Genomic DNA, 24,281 nt, shown 5'->3' on the forward strand with positions numbered 1-24,281 from the left:
TAATTTAACTGGATGGATGTATCAGTTCCTGGTCTTGGGATTCTTTTATAGATAATCTGAGAAACCAGGGATTTTTTTAATAAGTAGAGTGGTGGTAGCTGGACCTTTGCTGGAAAAACCTCAGCAGTAATCTCCTACACATTCTGGACCCCCTGAGTCTCCTTTCCTTTTCCAATCTACGGTTAAGTTTTCTTTTAAGAGGTGAAGTGTTTCTCGGATGAATTATGTGGAGACTTCAGAGTACAATTAATTTTTTGTGCATGTCAGGCAGGTTTACTTGACTTGGGTAACATGAGAAAAGAACTGATTTAAAAAAATAGGAGATACATACTAATGTCTACTGGTAAAGTTAGTAATCCAAAGACCAGGGCTAATGTTCTGGAGCCGACGGCTCAAGTCTCACCTTGGTAGCTGGTGGAATTTAAATTGAACTAATTAATCTGGAAATGAAAGCTAATGTCCAATGGTAACAATGAAACTAGCATTCCTTGTCATAAAAAAACATCTGTTTCACTAATTAGGGAAGATGATGGGTTAACCTTAGTGTGGCCTACATGTGACTCCAGACCCACAGCAATGTGGTTGACTCTTGATGTCACTCACTTGTACCCCTACCGAAAAGTCAAAAAGAAATGAAATCAGATGAAACACCCAGCATTGACCGAGTCATTGGAAACAACAACGGCACACCCAGCCTGTTGACTTGGCGAAATCCTCCATACCAACATCTGGGACTTCAATTGAGAGAGCTATCCCACAGACTCGTCAAGCAGCAATTTGAAATGGTCCTGCCCACCGAATCCTACTTTGCAACCAATTTCCTTGACATCACCAGCACCATACCTGGGTATGTTCGGAGGCTATGTTACTCTGGGAGTCCTCAACATTTGATGCTGGAGCCTGTGAATTCTCATGAGCAATGCAACATCCTCCTGATTACCATGTACCCCCTGGAGAAAAGTCTCTGGCTATCCACTCTATCCATGCCTCTCATCACCTTGTACACCTCTATCAAGTCACCTCTCTGCCTTATTCGCTCCAGTGAGAAAATCCCTCGCTCCCTCAACCTTTCTTCATAAGACATGCCCTCCAATCCAGGCAGCATCCTGGTAAATCTTCTCTGTACCCTCTCCAAAGCATCCACATCCTTCTATAATGAGGCGACCAGAACTGGACACAATATTCCAAGTGTGGTCTAACTAGGGTTTTATAAAGCTGCAGCAAAACCTTGTGGCTCTTAAACTCAATCTCCTTGTTGATGAAAGCCAACACACCATACACCTTCTTAACAACCCTATCAACCTGGGTGGCAACTTTGAGGGATCTATGTACGTGGACCCCAAGATCCCTCTGTTCCTCCACACTTCCAAGAATCCTGCCTTTAACCCTGTATTCAGCATTCAAATTGGACCTTCCTAAATAAATCACTTCACATTTATCAAGTTTAAATTCCATCTGCCACTTCTCAGCCCAGCTCTGCATCCTGTCGACGTCCTGTTGTATACTGCAACAGCCCTCGACACTATCTACAACTCCACCAACCTTTGTGTCATCGGCAAACTTACTAACCCACCCTTCCACTTCCTCATCCAACTCATTTATGAAAACCATAAAGAGCAGAGATCCCAGAACAGATCCTTACGGGACACCAATGGTCACCGAACTCCAGGCGGAATACTTTGCCTCTACCACCACTCGCTGTCTTCTTTCGGCCAGCCAATTCTATATCCAGACAGCCAAATTTCCCTGTGTCCCATGCCCCGTAACTTTCTAAATGAGCCTACCATGGGGAACCTTATCAAATGCCTTACTGAAATCCATATACACCACATCCACTGCCCGACCTTCATCAATGTGTCTCGTCACATCCTCAAAGAATTCAATGAGGCTTGTGAGGCATGACCTGCCCCTCACAAAGCTATGCTGACTATCTAATCAAACTATGTTTTTCTAAATGATCACAAATCATATCTCTCAGAATTCTTTCCAATATTTTGCTCACCACAGACGCAAGACTGATGGGTCTGTAATTCCCACGGATTTCCTTATTCCCTTTCTTGAATAGGGGAACAACATTTGCCTCCCTCCAATCATCTGGTACAACTCCAGTGGAGAGTGAGGACGCAAAGATGATCGTCAACGGTGCAGCAATCTCCTCCCTTGCTTCCCGTAGTAATCTTGGGTATATCCCGTCGGGCCCAAGGGACTTATCTATCCTGATGCTTTTCAAAATCTCCAGCACATCCTCCTTCTTCATATCAACCTGTTCGAGTCTATTAACCTGGTTCACACTGTTCTCATGGGCAACAAGATCCCTCTCTCTAGTGAATACTGAAGCAAAGTATTCGTTTAGGGCCTCCCCCATCTCTTCTGACTCTAGGCACAAGTTACCTCCACTATCCCTGATCGGCCCTCTTCTTTCTCATATATAAGTGCAGAATGCCTTGGGGTTTTCCCTAATCCTTCCCGCCAGGGCTTTTTCATGCCCCCTTCTAGCTCTCCTCAGTCAATTTTTCAGTTCCTTCCTTGCTACCTTGTAACCCTCTAGTGCCGAGTCACAAGAACTAGGAGCAGAAGTAGGCCATCTGGCCCCTTGAGCCTGCTCACCATTCAATGAGATCATGGATGATCTTTTGTGGACTCAGCTCCACTTTCCGGCCCAAACACCATAACCCTTAATCCCATTATTCTTCAAAAAACTATCTATCTTTACCTTTAAAAACATTTAATGCAGAAGCCTCAACTGCTTCACTGGGCAAGGAATTCCATAGATTCACAACCCTTTGGGTGAAGAAGTTCCTCCTAAACTCAGTCCTAAATCTACTTCCCCTTATTTTGAGGCTATGCCCCCTAGTTCTGCTTTCACCAGCCAGTGGAAACAACCTGCCTGCATCTATCCTATCTATTCCCTTCATAATTTTATATGTTTCTATAAGATCCCCCCCTCATCCTTCTAAATTCCAACGAGTACAGTCCCAGTCTACTCAACCTTTCCTCGTAATCCAACCCCTTCAACTCTGGGATTAACCTAGTGAATCTCCTCTGCACACCCTCCAGTGCCGGTACGTCCTTTTTCAAGTAAGAAGACCAAAACTGAATACAATACTCCAGGTGTGGCCTCACTAACACCTTATACAATTGCAGTATTATCTCCCTAGTCTTAAACTCCATCCCTCTAGCAATGAAGGACAAAATTCCATTTGCCTTCTTAATCACCTGTTGCACCTGGAAACCAACTTTCTGTGACTCATGCACGAGCACCCCCAGGTCCCTCTGCACAGCAGCATGCTTTAATATTTTATCATTTAAATAATAATCCCGTTTGCTGTTATTCCTACCAAAATGGATAACCTCACATTTGTCAACATTGTATTCCATCTGCCAGACCCTAGCACATTCACTTAACCTATCCAAATCCCTCTGCAGACTTCCAGTATCCTCTGCACTTTTCGCTTTACCACTCATCTTAGTGTCATCTGCAAACTTGGACACATTGCCCTTGTTCCCCAACTCCAAATCATCTATATAAATTGTGAACAATTGTGGGCCCAACACGGATCCCTGAGGGGCACCACTAGCTACTGATTGCCAACCAGAGAAACACCCATTAATCCCCACTCTTTGCTTTCTATTAATTAACCAATCCTCTATCCATGCTATTACTTTACCCTTAATGCCATGCATCTTTATCTTATGCAGCAACCTTTTGTGTGGCACCTTGTCAAAGGCTTTCTGGAAATCCAGATATACCACATCCATTGGCTCCCCGTTATCTACTGCACTGGTAATGTCCTCAAAAAATTCCACTAAATTAGTTAGGCACGACCTGCCCTTTATGAACCCATGCTGCGTCTGCCCAGTGGGACAATTGCTATCCAGATGCCTCGCTATTTCTTCCTTGATGATAGATTCCAGCATCTTCCCTACTACAGAAGTTAAGCTCACTGGCCTATAATTTCCTGCTCTCTGCCTACCTCCTTTTTTAAACAGTGGTGTTACATTTGCTAATTTCCAATCCACCGGGACCACCCCAGAGTCTAGTGAATTTTGGTAAATCATCACTAGTGCATCTGCAATTTCCCTAGCCATCTCTTTTAGCACTCTGGGATGCATTCCATCAGGGCCAGGAGACCCGTCTACCTTTAGCCCCATTAGCTTGCCCATCACTACCTCCTTAGTGATAACAATCCTCTCGAAGTCCTCGCCTGTCATAGCCTCATTTCTATCAGTCACTGGCATGTTATTTGTGTCTTCCACTGTGAAGACCGACCCAAAAAACCTGTTCAGTTCCTCAGCCATTTCCTCATCTCCCATTATTAAAACTCCCTTCTCATTCTCTAAACTTTCTAAAGGACCAATATTTACCTTAGCCACTCTTCTTTGTTTTATATATTTGTAAAAACTTTTACTCTCTGTTTTTATATTCTGAGCAAGTTTACTCTCATACTCTATCTTACTCTTTATAGCTTTTTTAGTAGCTTTCTGTTGCCCCCTAAAAATTTCCCAGTCCTCTCGTCTCCCACCAATCTTTGACACTTTGTTTGCTTTTTCCTTCAATTTGATACTCTCCCTTATTTCCTTAGATATCCATGGTCGATTTTCCCTCTTTCTACCATCCTTTTTGTTGGTATAAACCTTTGCTGAGCACTGTGAAAAATCGCTTGGAAGGTTCTCCACTGTTCTTCAACTGTTCCACCATAAAGTCTTTGCTCCTAGTCTACCTTAGCTAGTTTTTCTTTCATCCCATTGTAATCTCCTTTGTTTAAACTCAAAACACTAGTATTTGATTTTACCTTCTCACCCTCCATCTGTATTTTAAATTCCACCATATTGTGATCGCTCCTTCCGAGAGGATCCCTAACTATGAGATCATGAATCAATCCTGTCTCATTACACAGGACAAGATCTAGGGTCAGATTCTTGCTTCTTCAATCTTACGTAAGCTTCCTTCTTCCTCTTGACTAGAAGCTCCACTTCTCTTGTCATCCAAGGCTCCTTCACCTTACCATTCCTTCCTCGTCTCAGTGGCACAAAACAATTCAGCACTCGCAGCATGTGCTCCTTAAACAATCCCCACATTACTACTGTGCATTTCCCCAAGAACAATTGTTCCCACTTTATGCTCCTCAGCTGCTGTCTAATAGCAGTATAATTTCCCCTCCCCCAAATAAGTACCTTCCCATACTGTGTGTTCCTATCCCTCTCCATGACGATGGTAAAGGTTAAGGAGTTGTAGTCACTGTCACTGAAATGCTCTCCCACCAAGACATCTGACAACTGGTCTGGTTCGTTGCCGAGCACCAAGTCCAATATGGCCTCCCCCCAGTCGGCCTATCTACATATTGAGTCAGGAATCCTTCCTGCACACACCTGACAAAATCTTCTCCATCCAAACCATTTGCACGAAGGAGGAGGTGCCAGTCAATATTAGGGAAGTTGAAGTCACCCATGACAACAACTCCGTTACTTCTGCACTCTTCCAAGATCTGACGCCCAATCTGTTCCTCTATCTCTCTGCTGCTATTAGGGGGGGGGGGGGGGGGGGGGGGGGTCTATAGAAAACTCCCAATAATGTGACTGCTCCAGGTAATGCCGATGTGATGGATAGAATTATGAAATAGAAAAAACGATTTAAGGTTATAATGGTAGTTTTGTATTCATTCTGTGGTAGTTGCTGTGAAGCACTTGAATGTACATATTCATTGATTAGCCATGCATGTAGAAATCACTTTCATATGGTTTGCGATAAGCAGAGCCAACACATCATAAAAAAAATAAGGGGAATGCTATTATTAGATTTAGTAATTGAAATGGGCTAGATTTCCCATACAGGGCTCCCCGAACAGAATGTGGCGACTCGGGGCTTTTCACAGTAACTTCATTGAAGCCTACTTGTGACAATAAGCGATTATTATTATTATATTATTATTAATGATGTGAGTGTTTAGAAAATTATCAGACTGTAGTAAATTTTAATGTAGTTTTTGAATGCAAGAAATGATACTAAAATGATAAGAAAGCTATATACCGTGAGTGCAAGGCCGATTTGGTTGAATGATACCTGCACAAGGAGGGTTCAATTACACGGAGGCATCCACACAAGAGTTCTATTCCCTAGATTTAGACGGTTAGGGGATGATTCAATCTACTTTTTCAAGCACATGAAGGTGAAACGTAGGTACAAAAATTAATGCTCAATTTGGGAATAGGGAGGGCAGCATGGTGCTGCAGTGGTAGCACTGCAGTCTCAAGGCGCTGAGGTCCCAGGTTCGAACCCGGCTCTGGGTCACTGTCCGTTTGGAGTTTGCACATTCTCCCCATGTTTGCGTGGGTTTCACCCCCCACAACCCAAAGATGTGCAAGGTCGGTGGATTGAACACGCTAAATTGCCTCTTAATTAAAAAAAACTAATTGGGTACTCTAAATTTTTTTTAAAATTAGGAATAGGTGCAGTTTGAAAATTAAGGCCAAACCATCTTCTTCAATTACCTATTTTGCACAAGTGAAAGTAATGTATTTTTTTAAACATCTGATCTGTACAAACCAGTGGACTATGCTGCAGAAACATGTCTACACAGTGGTGGAAATTAGGAGCACTCTTCTGCAAATGGCAATGGTAGATCAATTAATTTTAAATTTGTGATTGATTAAGAAAAACAGTATTTAAGGTGTGCAGTGCAACTGTGATCATATTGAGTTGGGTCATGGCTCAACCATGGAAATACGGAGCCTGTTGGAGGAGCTAAATGGGCATACCCTTGTTTATATGATGCTCAAGCGGAAAGTTACCCACTAAGACAGGCAGACTTCACTGTTCAAATTTCTCACAGTTGCCTAAATTTTTGTAATTCTTATTGATCATGCGGATTTGCAGATTTTGTCCATTTAAAGAATGACTACCTTGTGTTACGTACTCCCAGTTTTTAAGCCAAATTGCTGATCGACTTTAGCTGCCTTTTTGTTTTGAAGCTTGCTTTGAAGATCAGAATATGACCCATCTTAACATTCTGGGCAATCGGATTTCTAATATTCAATAAAATTGGTCTAATTTTCTTTGTCTTTTATTATGCTTTCACCAATTATGTTTTGATTTTTCATTTGGTTGAACAATTCTACAGACTTGACCTTAGCCAAGGTGTTATACCCTCAGATTTCTGGGTGAAATGTCCCTCACCATTAGTCCTCAACACACATTGTACTCAAATTGAAGTAATGTAATTTTTTTAAAAACATTCTGGTCATGAGTACCTCAGAGATGCAGGCAGGAGTCTGATCTCTACAAACCAGTGAGCTATACTATAATATACCTATTGACCTTTGTTTTAAACAGCATTCATTCAAGACCAATGAAATTAAGTGACATTGACTTTTCTAGCTGTCTCAAATCAGTCAAGATTTTTGTGGTTAGCGAGACTAATTTAAATAAATGTGTGCTGTTTTAAAAAAAGATTTTCCTGCTCTCTTGATATGTCATTGTAATACATGAAATATTCCATTTCTTTGTGCTGTTAGATGAATTTGAACAATGTTGTATAAAATGCACATCAGATGCATTCTATGACAATTTGATTATTTCCTACTATTAGTTTTATTACTTGGCCTGTGAGGCATTTCCGCAGCTTTAGTGCAGATTTATATGCAACCAGAAATTGTAATTTATTTTTCATTGTTCTTCCAATCTGGAATTATCCTCCCTCTTGCTGTATTTATAAGTAGTTCCTACATTTGAGTACTTTTGGATCATTATAGACTGGCTTTGATTGATATCTGCCAGGTCAACTTTATCGACAATTTCAGATACAACTAAATATTTTGCTCATGAAGATTGAGCACTACTGCCTTGCAAAGCTGTAAGAAATAGTAATAGAATAAATGCATGAAAATCCCATCCTGGTACCAACAAATATTGGACATGTGGGTAATATTTTCAAAATATGTATACACTTGGATCAGTAGTTATAAAAACGTGCCCAGTGTAACAAAGTCCAGACGATGCATGTTGTTGAAACTAAATTGCTTACTAAATACAGCCATGAATTGTGAAACAATAGATGAATAGATTCAATCTGCTTAACTGAACCAATTTTCCTTAATTTTTGTTTTTTAACTATCTTAAAATGTATATACTGAAATGAGAAAATCAGTACTTTAGTGTGTTGTTTGCTACTTTATCACTTTTTATGTGTTGTATATTTTATACAGTTCTTTTATCCTTTTTTATTTGGAAATGCTCAAGCAAAAGTTGCAGTCCTCTGATTTGTTCAAGTGAAATTGCGACATTTAAGATTTTTCTTGGTTTTTGTGTACTTTACCTGTTGGTGAATTTCTAATGAACTTTAACATTTTTCATATTCTTAATACAAACTTAATTAAAATTAGGTGTACGATACAACCTATTCCACTACTATTTTTCCTTCACAGATTTAAGTTGCAACTGCAGAAAGTAAAAAAATGAGTTGTGAATCTAAAGCGCAATAACATTTTGAAAGCACTTTCTATAGGACTCGCTTGGAAATGCAATCCACCAGATACTGCATCAGATGGAGAGAATGTCGGAATGACCAGTGGAAGAGGACAGCTCTGTTGCAGCATTCCAGACAGAGCTTGCTGAACAGACAAAAGGGAGCAATAAACTTCTGAGTTGAATGGTCATCAAGCTCAAGTTGAATATCGGTGTATTAGAGATGGACTTGAGCTGGAGCTGAACTCTGAATCCATTTTCTCATTTCAGCGGGTGACACACAATTTTCCTTAATAAAATAAAACAGTCTCAGAAAAATGGGAATAAACTACTCGTCAGTCAATCCTGCAGTACAGTAGGCAGAAGGGATTTATGCCTAAAGTTGCTTCACCAACCAATATACATCCACCAATGGACATTAACTATTGCTTATAACCCTTGAGGGGTCACAATTTATGTCGTCATGTAATGGTTACAGTAGTGGACTTCCAGGCGTTGAGTTGAAATCCTTTGGCACATTGTGAAATTGATCTCAATATAGCTGCTAATTTGTGGATTGCTATGATAGCTGCGCGCTTGTGATTTAAAACACACTGGTTTACTAGCATCTTTTGGCAAGGAAAACCTGCTAACTGGTCTAGTCAATGTGTGCAGCTTGTGTGGTTGTTTCTAAATGTGATTTGAAGATGGCTTTTCTCCCCCTGCAATGACCTTTTCAGGGAAGCCAGAGTTGTTGCATTATCCACACCCTGAAAAAGATTTACATGGAAAATAATTTAATATTTTTGCTACTATAAGTGACTTTGAAATTTGCTTAGATTTGGGTGGTGTAACTAATATTTTTTCACTTCATTAACGTTTTGAATTAACTTTTTACAAACATCCAATTTATTACTGATTTTGTTTTATTTAATAAACTTTTATGGTAAAACGTGTGCAAATGTTAGCAATTTTTAAAAATTACATTTGAAAACGCTCATGGAATAAATTATTTTGCAATAGCCTGGATTTAAAAATCACCAAGTCAACGAACATTCAGACCGAGTACCCTAAAAATCTGCTTTGTTTTAGCATGTGCTGGTACAAAACAAAGTTAAAGCAACAGATGTGGATGGATCAAATGTAAGCTGAGTTTTTAACACTCATCTCAGCATAGGATGCCAAAATTCAAACAATACCAATATCCAAAAAAGGTGAAACCGCCTCTCAAACCGTTGCTTTGCAAGTTGTTCAAATAGGAGTTCCAGCAAATATCTCCTCTTGCCAATATAATAGAAAATTTTGGGGTCTGATCTAATAAATGAGTCAAAATCCCAAATATGCATGCACAGTAACTTTGGGGATTTGGAAACCTAATATAAGTTTTTTTAGTTATGCGATGTACAACAAGTAGAGAGTGAACATATAACATGCTTTGAATCTCTGCTACTGAATTACACCTCTGTTGTGTATTGTAGTAACTTTATTTTTCTTTTGTTTGACGGGAAAAGTTGTTAACTTTGAGAAGAATCGTGTTGTGCTTTTAAACTGGCGATATGATGGGTGTTTGATTCTTATGCTGCCCTGCAATATTAACTTAAATGTGATATCCTTATCCGTGTGATGTGACAACTGTCTATCCTTATCCATAAGCCAGTATAGTTTCATAATTACTTGTTGAGAAGGCGAAGTTAAAAGAAAAATCAGTAACTAAATAGCTTTGATTAATAATTGCTGAAATTGGAGAGAGCTGCCCTTGGCCTGTAGGCCCGTGTATCTTTTCATTGCAGTTCCACGTTAATTATTATAACTCAGCGTACACAATTCATTTTTTTCCCAATTAAGGGGTAATTTAGTGTGGCCAATCCACCTGCCCTGCACATCTTTTGGGTTGTGGGGTGCGACCCACCCAGACGCGGACAGAATGTGCAAACTGCACACGGACGGTGACCAGGGTCCAGGATTGAACCCGGGTCGTCGGTGAGCTCAGTGTTTATTCTAGTGCCCTACCGACCTCTAATTCAGTAGGATAATAACACTGCACTCTTGATCTTTCCATGTCATTGTTTCTTACCTTTCCCTTCCCATACCTGTATTATTTTCTCTTCATTTGAAGCTGTTGGTTGACATTTGTGAAACTGTAACTCGGGAAGGGGCTGCCCACTTTTATTTTATCTGAGTGACCGTGATGTTAGTGGAATGCTACTCTGCGGCACAGGGCATCATAGGTAACCTTCCTATTATAATGAATTCTTCAAAAACACAAATACCAGCACCTGAAATTTCAGTATTTACTCCTGTTGTAATGAAAACACCACTCCTTCAATGGAGATCATTTGGAGACTTGAGATTTTGAGTTTGAAATTTCAGTGGTTTTAATGGATCTTGTTGACTCGCTGAGCTGTTTCATAACCAGAGTATTTATAACCAATTATAAGTGCAAATTCAAATTTGTCAGAGTAGCTTTTAAAATGCTGAAGTATGGTGAGAATAAAATTCCATAAGCTGATATCCTGTTTGCTCGAAATGTGGTCCGCTTTTGAATGGAAGATGTCATATTTGACTTATCAATTAAAAATGGCACCGGTAAGCAATTTTCTTGCTGGTGGTGCAATGAATATGACTTGTTGGATCTCGCAGGTTTACCATTAGCTTTTTGGTTTCACTTCTGATTTTTTTTTAATGGATTTGGATTATCTAATTATTCCTAATGATTTAGATTAAATTTTCAGATTCCTACTATTTACACACGCATGCCGATTCATTTTGGGAAACTCCTCACAATGAAGCTTTTAAGTTTTTGTTCTGTTTAGTAGTTTATCAAGTTGGGGAACAAGAAGTGAGCTGCAGTGAGAATGCACATACTGAAGAATTGTGCATCTAATCAAATGAGCACAGAAACTGATCAATGTAACGTAGCACTGGATATTGATTATCCTCCTAGTTTTTTAAAGTCACCATACTGTTTGTTGTTGTTTAACGTATTAAAACTACTTCTCGTACAATTTCCTCTTTCTGGAAAGCTGGTGTACAATTTGCTGTTCCAGGAAAGCTGGTGTGTTGCTTGTCTAAAATGGAAAACAATGAATTTTACATTGACCCGCTATACACAGATCTTCATGTCTGTCTTCAAACTTGTACCATCAGATATGAATACAAATGCTGAAAATACTCATCAGGTTCTTCATCTATGAACAGTAAAACAAAACTAACATTTTAGATAGTTGTGTTGGAGAAGTTTATGGATCCGAAAGATCTCTCTCCGCTCCACAGATGCTACGATACCAGCTGAGTTTTTCCAGCATTTTTTATTTCCGATTTCCTGCATCTTTGGCATCTTGCTTTTGCTCAAAATTGTATCCAACAGTTAGACTCGTGCAATCTTTCATTCCTATTGGAATGTTACTCTGAATAGCCAAATGCTGACTTCCCCCATATGCTCCACATTCTTCCCCTTCATCCCTCAAAGTTCCTTGACATCATGGTAGAAGCCTTTCAATAATTTTAGTTGGATGTTGTGTCAGTTGCTCCCACCGTGTGTCATTGACATGTTAATGAAAGCACTGCTTCAGAATTAATTACTGCTTGAAGATTCTATTTGTTTAAAAGAAACATGCAATCTTCAAAAGAAACATGCAATGTAGATTTTCTTGAGCAATAATAAATTTTACATTGTTGTTCACTATTCTAGATATTTTTCAAATACATTTTGAGTCTAATTTTGTGACTGAAGAAATGGAATTATACATCCAATGTAGGAGAAGAACGTGAAGATCTCTGGGTTCCCATCAACATTGGGTGGAAGTAAGGGCTTAAGTGGGTCGGTGCAGACTTGATGGGCCAAATGGCCTCCTTCTGCACTGTATGTACTATGTAAGACCAACCCAGCAGAACAAAAAAAACACAAGATGGAGGCAGAGTTCATGTTCTAAAATTGTTGAATTTGATGCTGAGTTGAGAAGGCTGAGTGTGAAGATAGCTTTCTTTCCTCAAGCTTGCTTTGAACTTCACTGAACACTAGCAGGCCATGGACAGAAAAGTCAGCATGGGAGCAATTTGGAGAATTAAAATGACAAGCACCAGAAGCTCGGGGTGATGCTGATTGATTGAAGGTGTTCTGGAAAGTGATCACCTGGTCTGCATTTGGTCTCTAATGTAGAGCAGATCGCATCATGAACAGCAACTACACTACAGTAATTAAAGAAGTACAAGTAAATCACTGTCACTTGGAAGGAATATTTGGGTCCTTGGAGGGGATGAAAGGACAGTTGTTACATCTCCATGCTTGCATGGAAAGATGCCCTAGAGCAGGGTGTATTAGGGGTGACTGAGAAGTGGGCAAGATTGTCACAGACGGAACAGCTCCTTCAGAATGCTGAAACGGAATCCTGAATGGGATCTTTGTCCCAGTTTTTTCGATGGAGTTTGTTCCAGTGGCACTAGCTACTTTCCAGTAAAGAAATATAAGCTACTATATTGGAAGAAAATACCCGAGGAAGTAACTTGCCAACTGTGCCATTGAGCACACACTGAATGTACATTTCTCATGTGTAAATTTCAGACACTAAAGGTAGTGCATTTCACTGCTTCAGAATTCTCTTGTAACAAAGTTTCTCTTGATGTCGGTCTTAAATGTTGTTACGATCCCAGCTGATATTTTTTTACCTTTGAAACCATGGGAGGGCAGTTACTGAACAGAGATTCATAGGAGTTTCTAGTGTACTTTTTACACACAGAATGAAATGTGTATTAAACAAGAAAAACTAGTATATGACACCAGAAAAATGTTTGGAAAGATTTCAATACAAACATCAGTAAATGAGTCAAATCACTGTTCCTTCACCCCAATACAAATTCAAAAAGCTCAATTACAAAATCTATCTTGTACTCTTAATATGCTGGTTAAATATGCAGTACATGTGGTCAGACATGCCACACCACAAATCAAAATGATGTGCCACCAAAGCAGGTTCTATGGATTTCTCATCAACTCACCTCACCCCTGACGCTTTTCACACAGTGAGCCAACCAGTCTCAGTGAAACTGTCTTTCTCACAAGGGCTTTCATTCTCGCACTCTTAAGAACTTGCCTTGGGATTCTCCAAAATGACACACTCACCTCTGATGTCTCCAACGAGGATCTACCTTCAGAGTTTCAATCTCTCCTGTTGTTTGTTTCATCTGGATCTTCACATGCATTCTGGCTTCACCTTCCAGGCACACTTTTTTTAGATACTCATCTGTGTTGAGCAGAACACCACTGCTTCAAACACCCATAGTAAGGAGTCACCAACCCTCAGTTGCGTATTTGACTCTACTTGCTTTTCTGAAACCCAGCCTGCTCCCCGAAGCTCTGTCGCTTTAATTTGGGCACAATAAGTCTTACAACACAGATTTAAAGTCCAACAAATTTGTTTAGATTCACTAGCTTTCAGAGCACAGCTCCTTCCTCCGGTGAATTAGGAAGGAGCTTTGCTCTGAAAGCTAGTGATTCAAAACAAACATGTTGGACTTTAACCTGGTGTTGTAAGACCTCTTACTGTGCCCACCCCAGTCCAACGGCGGCATCTCCACATCTTCAATTTGGAGCCTGTTTTGCTGCTCTTTCACTTCACAGAGCCTGTTTCAGATTCTGTTCCTTGACTTGATTGTCTTTTTGAGTCTGGTTTGGGACAACTTCTTGATTTTGGGGCCTACTTCCTGTCCCCTCTCATTTAGTGCCCCTGGAATGGTGCTCCTCTTCAACATCACCTGACCTTTTCACATTGTTTCATTGCCCCCCCCAGCTTTCCTTCCGCGCAGATGCAGGGCTGACTCCCAATCTGAAAAAAATGCTGTGCATGTGCGCAGAGCCGGTTCCCAGCCTGACTATGGGAAAATCGTGCATGTGCAGCCATTCTCTGCCCAGCATATGCACAGAAATCCTGAGGCCTGCAAACTTCCAATTGAAAAGCTAAGTAGAATTTCCTCTTTTCCTTGGGGTTCAGCACAATGTCCTGTGTTATTCTTGCCCTCTTGTTTGAAACTGCATCATCTATCGATACCATCTGTTTTTAACTACTTTTTCTGATCCCTTCATAATTTTAAGTACCTGTATCAAATTACCCTTTAATCTCTGTTTATGACAACAGCCTCAATCTTAGAAGTATTTCCTTGTACCATACAGCAGTCAAGTGATTCTCTTACCTCGACATCCTTCTTCTGGTGTCGGGCAACATCCTGGAACTCCCTTCCTAACAGCACAGTGGGTGAACCTACACCACAAGGACTGCAGTGGTTCAAGAAGGCAACTCACTACTGCCTTCTGAAGGGCAACTAGAGATGGCCTAACCAGTGACGCCCATATCCCATAAATGAATTTAAAATAGTAAAAACAGCACATGACTGAAGCTGTTTTATTAGGGTCTTGTAGAGATTCACCTTTACTTTTCTACTTTTAAATTTTATTACATGTTGCATAAAACACAATATTCCATTCATTTTATAGGGCTTTTATCCAGTTGAAGTACTTTAATGTCTTGTCTTGTGAATCCCCTCGAGCCCCAACCCTATTTCTCCACATCATCTGACCTTTCTCCTTTTTCAATGGCTGAGGATTGCTATGTATTTGCTTTGCAAGGTATCTTTTAGAAAGAAAAATAGATAGATCAAAGAAATTTGATGGCGAGCAATAAAATATGTACGGAATTTCCATGATTAGAGGAATATTTTTAGAAAACCTCATCTAAACTCCGTAAAACCTAATTGCCTATTAATACAGACATTGTTTTGAAGACGCTGCGTGGTTCTCTTCCTGACGTTTCAATTTGGTTTTAATTTAGGGGTGAGTTTTGATCTCATGATTAGGGTAATGATTGTGACAATTACTAAAATTCTGATGTGTCGTTGCAAAATCTAGTAACGCATTACAGCATTGAACTAGTTAACTCAATGTGGGTTTAGGCCTTAAAAGCAAATTAGATTTTAGAAAATTAAACATGAGATCACATTCAGTATCATAATTTAGCTTTAATTAAAATGCTTTCAAGCCTGGACATTGGAAGATGCTTTTACTTTTGATTTGGACACAGATATTGTTCCAATTCAGTTTTCACTTTGCCTGGTATATTGAATTAAAATGAATATCCTAAAACAAAATGCACTTGCTTCTGTTTGTGAAATTGTTTCAATCAACATGCTTTGAAGATAATTTAATGTTATTCACCTTCACACTTGTTGCCATTAGTTGGTGTGCAGATAACTGTTTTCTGGCATTTGTTGAATGCCCTAATTTTATCTTGTTTCGTAGGCAGGTGAAAGCGTTCACATCCATATTTTCAAGATAAACTGGTCTGAATTATCAAATTATGCATATTGTACTAGAAATCTGTATTGGTGACACGAGCCAGGTCTTCAGCCAGAAGTGCCGAGTGAATGATCCAACTCTACCTCGGAGGAAAAGATTCCGGCATTACAGATGCTAGTCTTCAGCCAATTCAATCCACGTGATATCAAGAAATGGTTGAAGGCATTGGATGCTGCAACAATCATGGGTGACAATGTTCTGGCAATAGTACTGAAATCCAGAACTAGCTGCACTCCTGGCCAAGCTGCACCAGTACAGTACACCTACAGTGTTGGCATATACCTGGCAACGTGGAAAATTCTGTACACAAAAAGCAGGAAAAATCCAAAACGCCAATTAATGCCCCATCCATCTACTCTCAAACTTCAACAAATGATAGAAAGTGTCATTGACAGGGCTATTGAGCAGCCCTTACTCAGCAATAAACCTTATTAACATCTAGTTTGGGATTCAGCAAGGCCATGCAGCTCCTTGCCTCATTACAGTCTTTGTTCAAACATGAACAAGAGAACTGAATTCCAGAGGTGAGTGACTGCCCTTGACATCAAGCAGAATTTGACCCAAGTGGGGCACAAAGGAGCCCGAACGAAACTAAAGTCACTGTATAATATTTCCCGTTTGCCAGTTAGGTAAATAACAATAGCCATGTTTAGTTACATACGACTACAATGCAGGTGCTGGCTGCCGTGTGGCTGCAACGTCCATTTCCAGGACCCGAACTGATACAAAAACCTACGCTTGCTTGGGTGATTTTCCTCTCCACCTAGACCCCGATTGGTTACCTGGTTCACGGCAGATCACCCCATAAAGGGGCACCAGCACCACACAATAGAATTTGGGGGCGTGGTGGGAGAGTTTTGCCACTGGTTTGGAGTTATACCTTGCACAAAGGAAGATGGCTGTGGTTATTGGTGGTCAATCATGCCAATCCCAGTACATTGCTGCATGGCTTCCTCTAGGCACACCCATCTTCAGCTAATTCATCAATGACCTTCCCTCCATTATCAGGCAGACACGTGGATGTTTGCAGATGATTACACAATTGGCCTTCCTCTGAAGCAGGCCATGCAGCAAGATCTGCACAACATATGGCTTGAGCTGATAAGTGTTAAGTAATATTTGTGCCACACTGCCAGGCAATAACCATGCAAGTTAATCTGATTATTTCCCCATGGCGTTCAATGGCATTAACATCACTGAATTCATTTCCTGATTCCCCAAAGCTTGTCCGCCATCTACAGGCACAAGTAAGGGAGACTGGTGATTTGGGTACTCTCCACTTGCCTGAATGAGTGCAGCTCCAGTAGCACACAAGCACTGGACACCTTCCAGAATAAACTGCCCCGCTTGATTGGTACCACATTCAACATTCATTCCATCCACTGCTGTTGCTGTAGGAACTCATCAAGACTCATTGCCAACATCTTCCAAAACTGCAACCGTTACCACCTGGAAGTCCCTGCCAAGTCACAACCATCCTGACTTGAAACTATATCACTGTTCTGGGTCAAAATCCTGGACCTCCCTCCCGAACAGCACTGTGGGTATTATTATTAACACATGGACTGCAGCAGTTCAATAAGGCAGCTTCGCGTGGGTAATAGGAGGTAGGCAATAAATGCTGGCCTAACCAGTGATACCCACATCCAAGAATTAATTAAAATAAAGATTGGCACTACAATACTCGGAAAACCAGGATTTAATTATTGTATGTGGTATGTTATATCTATAGATATAGAAAGATAGTTATTAACTGAAAGGATGAAAATATCAATATGTCATGTTTACAAAGTACATTTTTATATCAATGACTAAAACAACATAAAAAAAAAAAAACAAATTTTCCCCTTTTACTTTCAGTGCCAACTGAAAGTTCTTATTCTGTTAATTACTCGGTCTCATAAGCAGGCAAGCCATCTCCCTGCAACCAATCCAAAGTGTTTGATAGTTCACAAGGTTTTACTTCAGTTCTTTGGGCAGTAAGAGCATCTTTAAATATATAAATGGAAGATAGTGGCTAAAAGTCCCTTAGAGAATGACACCGGGGAAATTATAATGGGGAATCAGGAGTTAAATAAACACTTTTCGTTCGTCTTCATGGTGGAAGACACTGATAATATTCCAAAAATACTAAATCAAGGAGCAAAGTGGTGGGGGAGGGCAGCAATTGAATAGCAGAATTATTACTCGGGGAAACTAATGGGGCTAAAGGTCAATAAATCCCCTGGACCTGATGAGTTGCATCCTAGGATATTCAAGGAAATAGCTGCGAACATAGTGGATACACAATGGTAGTAATCTTCCAAGATTCTGGAAAAACCCCAGAGGATTGTAAAACTGGCAATTTAACACCTGATTCAAAAACCAGGTTAAAGTCCAACAGGTTTGTTACAAACACTAGCTTTGGGAGCATTCTCCTTCCTCAGGTGAATGAAGAGGTATGTTCCAGAAACATATATATAGATCAATTCAAAGATGCCAGACAATGCCTTGAATGCGAGCATTTGCAGGTAATCCAGAGATAGGGGTAACCCCAGGTTAAAGAGGTGTGAATTGTCTCAAGCCAGGGCAGTTGGTAGGACTTTGCAAGCCCAGGCCAGATGGTGGGGGGTGAATGTAATGCGACATGAATCCCAGGTCCCGGTCGAGGCTGCACTCGTGTGCGGAACTTGGCTATAAGTTTCTGCTCGGCAATTCTGCGTTGTCATGCGTCCTGAAGACCACCTTGGAGAACGCTTACCCAGAGATCAGAGGCTGAATGCCCTTGACTGCTGAAGTGTTCCCCGACTGGAAGGGAACATTCCTGCCTTGATTGTCGCGCGATGTCCGTTCATTCGTTGTCGCAGTGTCTGCGAGGTCTCGCCAATGTACCATGCTTCGGGACATCCTTTCCTACAGCGTACAGGTAGACAACGTTGGCCGAGTCGCACAAGTATGTACCGTGTACCTGGTGGGTGGTGGCTGTCTTGTGAACATCGTCATCAAACCAGCAAAGGAGGAGCGTAACAGGCATCTACAGACGCTGAAAGATGCCCTCGAATGAACAGGATATGGCGCTCGACTCATCGATCGACAGTTCCAACGCGCCACAGCAAAAAACCGCACCGACCTCCTCAGAAGACAAACACGGGACACAACCGACCGAGTACCCTTCGTCGTCCAGTACTTTCCCGGAGCGGAGAAACTACGACATCTTCGTCACAGCCTTCAACACATCATCGATGAAGATGAACATCTAGCCACGGTCATCCCCACACCCCCACTACTTGCCTTCAAACAACCGCGCAACCTCAAACAAACCATTGTTTGCAGCAAACTACCCAGCCTTCAGAACAGCGACCACGACACCACACAACCCTGCCATGGCAATCTCTGCAAGACGTGCCAGATCATCGACATGGATACCACCATTACACGTAAGAACCATCTGGCCTGGGCTTGCGAAATCCTACTAACTGTCCTGGCTTGAGACAATTCACACCTCTTTAACCTGGGGTTACCCCTATCTCTGGATCTGTAAAGACTTGATTACCTGCAAATGCTCACATTCGAAACATTGTCTGGCATCTTTGACTTTGTCCATATATGTTTCTGGAACATACCTCTTCATTCACCTGAGGAAGGAGCAGTGCTCCAAAAGCTAGTGTTTGAAACAAACCTGTTGGACTTTAACTTGGTGTTGTAAGACTTCTTACTGTGCTCATCCCAGTCCAACGCTGGCATCTCCACATCCTGATTCAAAAAGAGAGGGAGACAAAAGAAAAGGCAACCAGGCCAGTTAGCTTAACATGTCATTGGAAAGCTGTTAGAGTCCATTATAAAGGATGTAATAGCAGAACATTTATAAATACATAATATCAAGCAGCATCAGCATAGCTTCATAAAGGGGAATCTGAGGTGGCAACGAGCAGAATAGATAAAAGGGGACCAGTAAATGTAATATACTTGGATTTCCAAAAGCGTGCCACACAGGATTCCTTAATACGATAAGAGCTGTGGTGTTGGAAGTAGTTTATTAGCATGGATAGAGGATTGGCTAACTAATAAGAGTTAGGATAAGGGCTTTTTCAGGGTCGCAACTTGTAACTAATGGAGTGCCACAGGGATCAGTGCTAGGTTCACAATTATTTATAATGTCTATTAATGCTTGGATGAGGGAAATGAGTGTACTATTCCTAATTTTGCAGATGACACAAGAATAGGTGGGAAGTGAAGATGATACAGAATCTACAGAGCAATATAGACTGACTGAGTGAGTGGGTAGAGTATAAAATAGAGGTGTCTTACTGAAACTATGCAGGGCACTAGTTCTGTGGAATATTGTGAACAGTTCTGGTCCCCTTATCTAAGGAAAGATATTGCCATTGGAGCAGTTCAGAGAAGGTTCACTAGTTTGATCCTGGGTATAGAGGGATTTTTATGAGGCTCGAGTCTACTCATTGAAGCTCAGAACATTTTTTTCAAACTTTTTTCCTGGGACCCACATCTCACACTCTGACCTTTGTGACACGCCATGTTCGCTTACCTTTAATGTGAAAGGGGAGCCTGCTTGGTCCTCACGATCTCACTCCATTCCGGTTCAAAGGAAGAGTGGGCAATGTGGATATCAGGTGCAGGCTTCAGCCATTCCTTTGTGCCGTCTTCATCATTACGAAAACGGAAAATCCAACCTCAACGTTGGTCGTTGTGAAGAACAGTAGCAACAAAGTGCTTGTTTTACTCAGCACTGGATCCTCCTGGAAGATGCTCCTCCAGAATGCTGACAGCCTAATAGGTTTTTGGCATGTTTCTAATGAGGTATCACAGGTCACGTATAGTAGCATAGTGTGACGAATATTGGATTGTAAACATTTGGTAATTGAAGGATTAAAAGCGTGGGTTAAAATGTGACAGCAGTAGTCATGTTTTTTAAAATCTTGTTTTGCAAGACCAGAAAGCTTTTAGGAGCCAGAGATGAAATTGACCATCATAAAAGCCTAGGCTAATGCACTGTTGTTTGACTAGAGAGGGTCCCGGGGGAGTTGATTTATTTTCAGCCTGGGTAGATGATGTCATTGCTTCGTGGAGCTATGGTATTCAGATATTTTGAGATTTTGTTTAGTGTAGTTCTGATCTGGCTAGCACCGAGTCCACAAGGTCTGCTCGCACATAGGATAGTTTTAAAAATGATTAATCGTATTAAGCTGAGGACATGGAAGAAGCTAAATCAAAACAGTTGAAAATGCTTTTTGAATACATCCAGCCAGAGTCTGCAGGGGTTCGATCGAGCCAAATCTGTTCCAGAAAGCAAGTATTCCTCTGTGCCATTGGAATATAGGATGGGGTGAGAGCTGTATGTTTTTCCTTTCCTGTGAAATATTTTCTGCTGTGAGGTTTAAGATTTTAATACAGTGTTAATAAAGTTTTGTTTTACCATACCAAATCCCTATTTCTTCATGCAATCATTCCTGGAGCGAAGTATTCTTTCCGTACAGTCTTACAAAAATAGGTACTCTGCCTATTTGAGTCTCTGGGTGTCTTTTACTTTTAAGAAAGCGATCCATCTTCACGGTCCTTGACAGCAGCTGGAAGATGGAAGCAGCTCTGCTTCAGTGATTGGTTCCCAACAAGCACATACATGGAGGGTGCGGGGCATCACATGTGCATGCTGGATGTGGACCCTCTTTTGGCCGGAAGGATAAGACTGTACACAAACCTAATTTCTTTTCACTGAAAGGTGGCAAGCGGCCACCATTGTCAATGTAAATTCCACAATGGCGGCTGTTGTGGGCTTTGTCTGCCATTGGACTCATCATGGGAATGGCACGACCAATCTCACTCCATGCCTCCTGACACCAGCCCACGACCCACACTTTTTTTTTTAAAACCCTGGTTTAGAAGAATCGGAGGTGCCCTTATTGAACCGTTGTGGGATACCCAGGTGTTCAAAAGAGTAGAGGCCGCATAATCTCAGAGTAACGGTGTCACCCATTTAAGACCCGAGATAGGAGAATTTCTTCCGAGGGTAGTGAATCTATGTATTTTTTTTTCCAGAGAAGGCTGTAGAGGCTGGGTCTTTATGTATGTTCAAGGCCTGAGATAGACAGATTTATAATCAGTTAGTGAATCAAGGGTTATGGGGTTACGGCAGGAATGTTGGAGTTGAGAAATATCAGATCAGTCGTGATTTCATTGAATGAGAGAGCAGACTCAATGGGCAGAATGGCCTACTATGGTCTAAAGGGATATGGGCCAAATGCAGACAAATGGCGTTAGCTTAGATGGGCTTTTTGGGTGGCATGGACCAGTTTGGGCCAAAGGGCCTGTCTCCATACCGTAGATACTATGATTTTGCTCCTGTATCTTGTGGCCTTCTCCTTTCACAACACCATCTTCCACTGAGTTTTCCTTGGGATTCTCTCCAGCTTCAGTGCTGCAAACCCTCTCATGTTGTGTTAGGTCAGGAGCTCAGGACTGAGTGCATTCCTCATGGTGCGAACAATAGACTGCTTTCTCAGCTTATGGTGAAAGTTTAGCTAAGTGTATTCCTGCTTTCTGACTCTCAGTCGGGGCAGATAGCCCAAGACGAAACCTACAAATACTTCTATGGAGAAGCCTTAACCTTTTCACAAATTACGCTTCACTCTCTGGCCACAGGAAATACATCAGTTTTGCTAACATTGCTAATCTCCTGATCACAGCGGTCTTTCACCTAAACCAGTGTGTTTTTTTAAACTTTTTCGGTACCTACTTTAACCAAATGGTTTCCCTCATGTGATGCAGGCATAACTAGCTAACTATAAATCTGATGCAGGTCCAATCAAAACTATGGAAAAGAATGTCATATAGCAAATGATATTTCACGTATATTCCACTGCTTAAATGATTGCATGCCACATTCGGTTACTTAACGTGACAGATCAGCAGCCCGCTTGGTACTCACTATCTCACTCCAATCAGGTTCACAGGATGAGAGGGCAACGTGCACATCAGGCACGCAGAGTTCAGCCAGTTCCTTTGCGTTGTCTTCACCTTTGTCAAAATGGAAAATCCCACCTCATTGTAGGTCATTATGACAATAGGACCAAAATGCTTGGTTTTACTCAGCACTGGCTACTTTTGGAAGATGCTAATCCAGAATGATGGCAAACTTAATGAATTTGTGACATGTTTTTTTTAATATGCTGTCACAGGTGAGCTACAGCATCTCTCTGTCTCCTCAGTATGAGTCTGCTCTGTCAATTCCCAGTTGCTGACTTGTTTACCTCAACTGGTCATACTATGTACTTCAGAGAATATATATTTGTACTGCAGAGAATATATATTTAATTGCCCAGAGAAAAAGTTCAAGGAACCGTTGCAAAATAAATTTTGACAACCCTTTTTTAACATCCCTTCACTCACCTGAGAGTTGCAACCCCCACTTTGAAAATCCACTGACCGAGACAAAGGACAAGTTCTAGCACAACTGTTAGCAACTTAATATCGATAACACCTTTCTGGGGCTTTGGGAGATTGAGGTTCCTCATTGTGGATGTAGAAACAGCTGTCACTGTCCCGAGGTGCAAAGATCAAGCACCCTCATCTCGGTAAAATATCCTGACTGTTCCTTAATTTTTAACAATTAAACAGCCCAGGTTTACTGTCAGACTCCAGCATATGTCTCACGACCCCTTTCATTTACCAAAATTTGAAGCTACACTATAACACACTTCCAATCCCAAAAATCTAGTTCTCAAACATCATAATCCTAAAAGCATCACACTTGTAAAACAGAGCTATTAAAGTTCAATGTACATTCCATATTGATGAAATGCAAAAAATCATGAGTCAATATATTGTACTTAAAAGAACAAAGAAAAATTACAGCACAGGAACAGGCCCTTTGGCCCCTCCAAGCCTGCGCCATCAGATCCTCTATCTAATACTGTCGCCTATTTTCTAAGGATCTGTATCCCTCTGCTCCCTGCCCCATTCATGTATCTGTCTAGATACACCTTAAATGACGCTATTGTGCCCACCTCTACCACCTCCGCCCGGCAATGTGTTTCCAGGCACCCCACCACCCTCTGCGTAAAGACCTTTCCACGCATATCTCCCTTAAACTTTTTCCCTCTCACCTTGAACTCATGATCCCCAGTAATTGAGTCCCCCACACTGGGGAAAAAAGCTTCTTGCTATCCACCCTGTCTGTCCTCTTCATGATTTTTGTAGACCTCAATGAGGTCCCCCCCCCCAACGTCCATCTTTCTAATAGAAATAATCCTAATTACTCAACCTCTCTACTTGGTATGCTTCTTTTATGTTGCACCTTAATTTATCACTTCAATTGCTCCCACCATCAGTGATAGAACTGTAAGCAGAAACATTTTGTTCTGGTGTTCTAGGTATCTGGTTTTCAGAACAACTCCAGTTTCAATGACGAGAAACTGTAATCTGGATATTTCTGGCAGTCTATCAAGGGGCACAGTACAAAAGTTACAAACCACCACTGATGGATTCTAAGTGTCAATACTG

General features: G+C 41.1%; 1 protein-coding gene across 4 annotated transcripts in view; it reads left to right on the forward strand.

The window, feature by feature from the left end:
* pspc1 (paraspeckle component 1) overlaps positions 1–24,281 on the forward strand; it is a 145,798-nt gene that overhangs the window by 90,696 nt on the left and 30,821 nt on the right. The window contains exon 9 of one of the 4 annotated variants that reach the window (XM_038817989.1): positions 8,502–8,773. The exons of the other annotated variants lie outside the window; for them this stretch is intronic. Coding sequence (XP_038673917.1) covers positions 8,502–8,561 — 60 coding nt within the window. The 3' untranslated portion in view covers positions 8,562–8,773. Of the gene's footprint in view, positions 1–8,501; positions 8,774–24,281 lie in introns of those variants that run through there. 4 annotated transcript variants of the gene reach the window in all.

Source organism: Scyliorhinus canicula, chromosome 14 (assembly GCF_902713615.1).
Source record: "Scyliorhinus canicula chromosome 14, sScyCan1.1, whole genome shotgun sequence".
In the NCBI taxonomy this organism is placed as follows: Eukaryota; Metazoa; Chordata; class Chondrichthyes; order Carcharhiniformes; family Scyliorhinidae; genus Scyliorhinus; species Scyliorhinus canicula.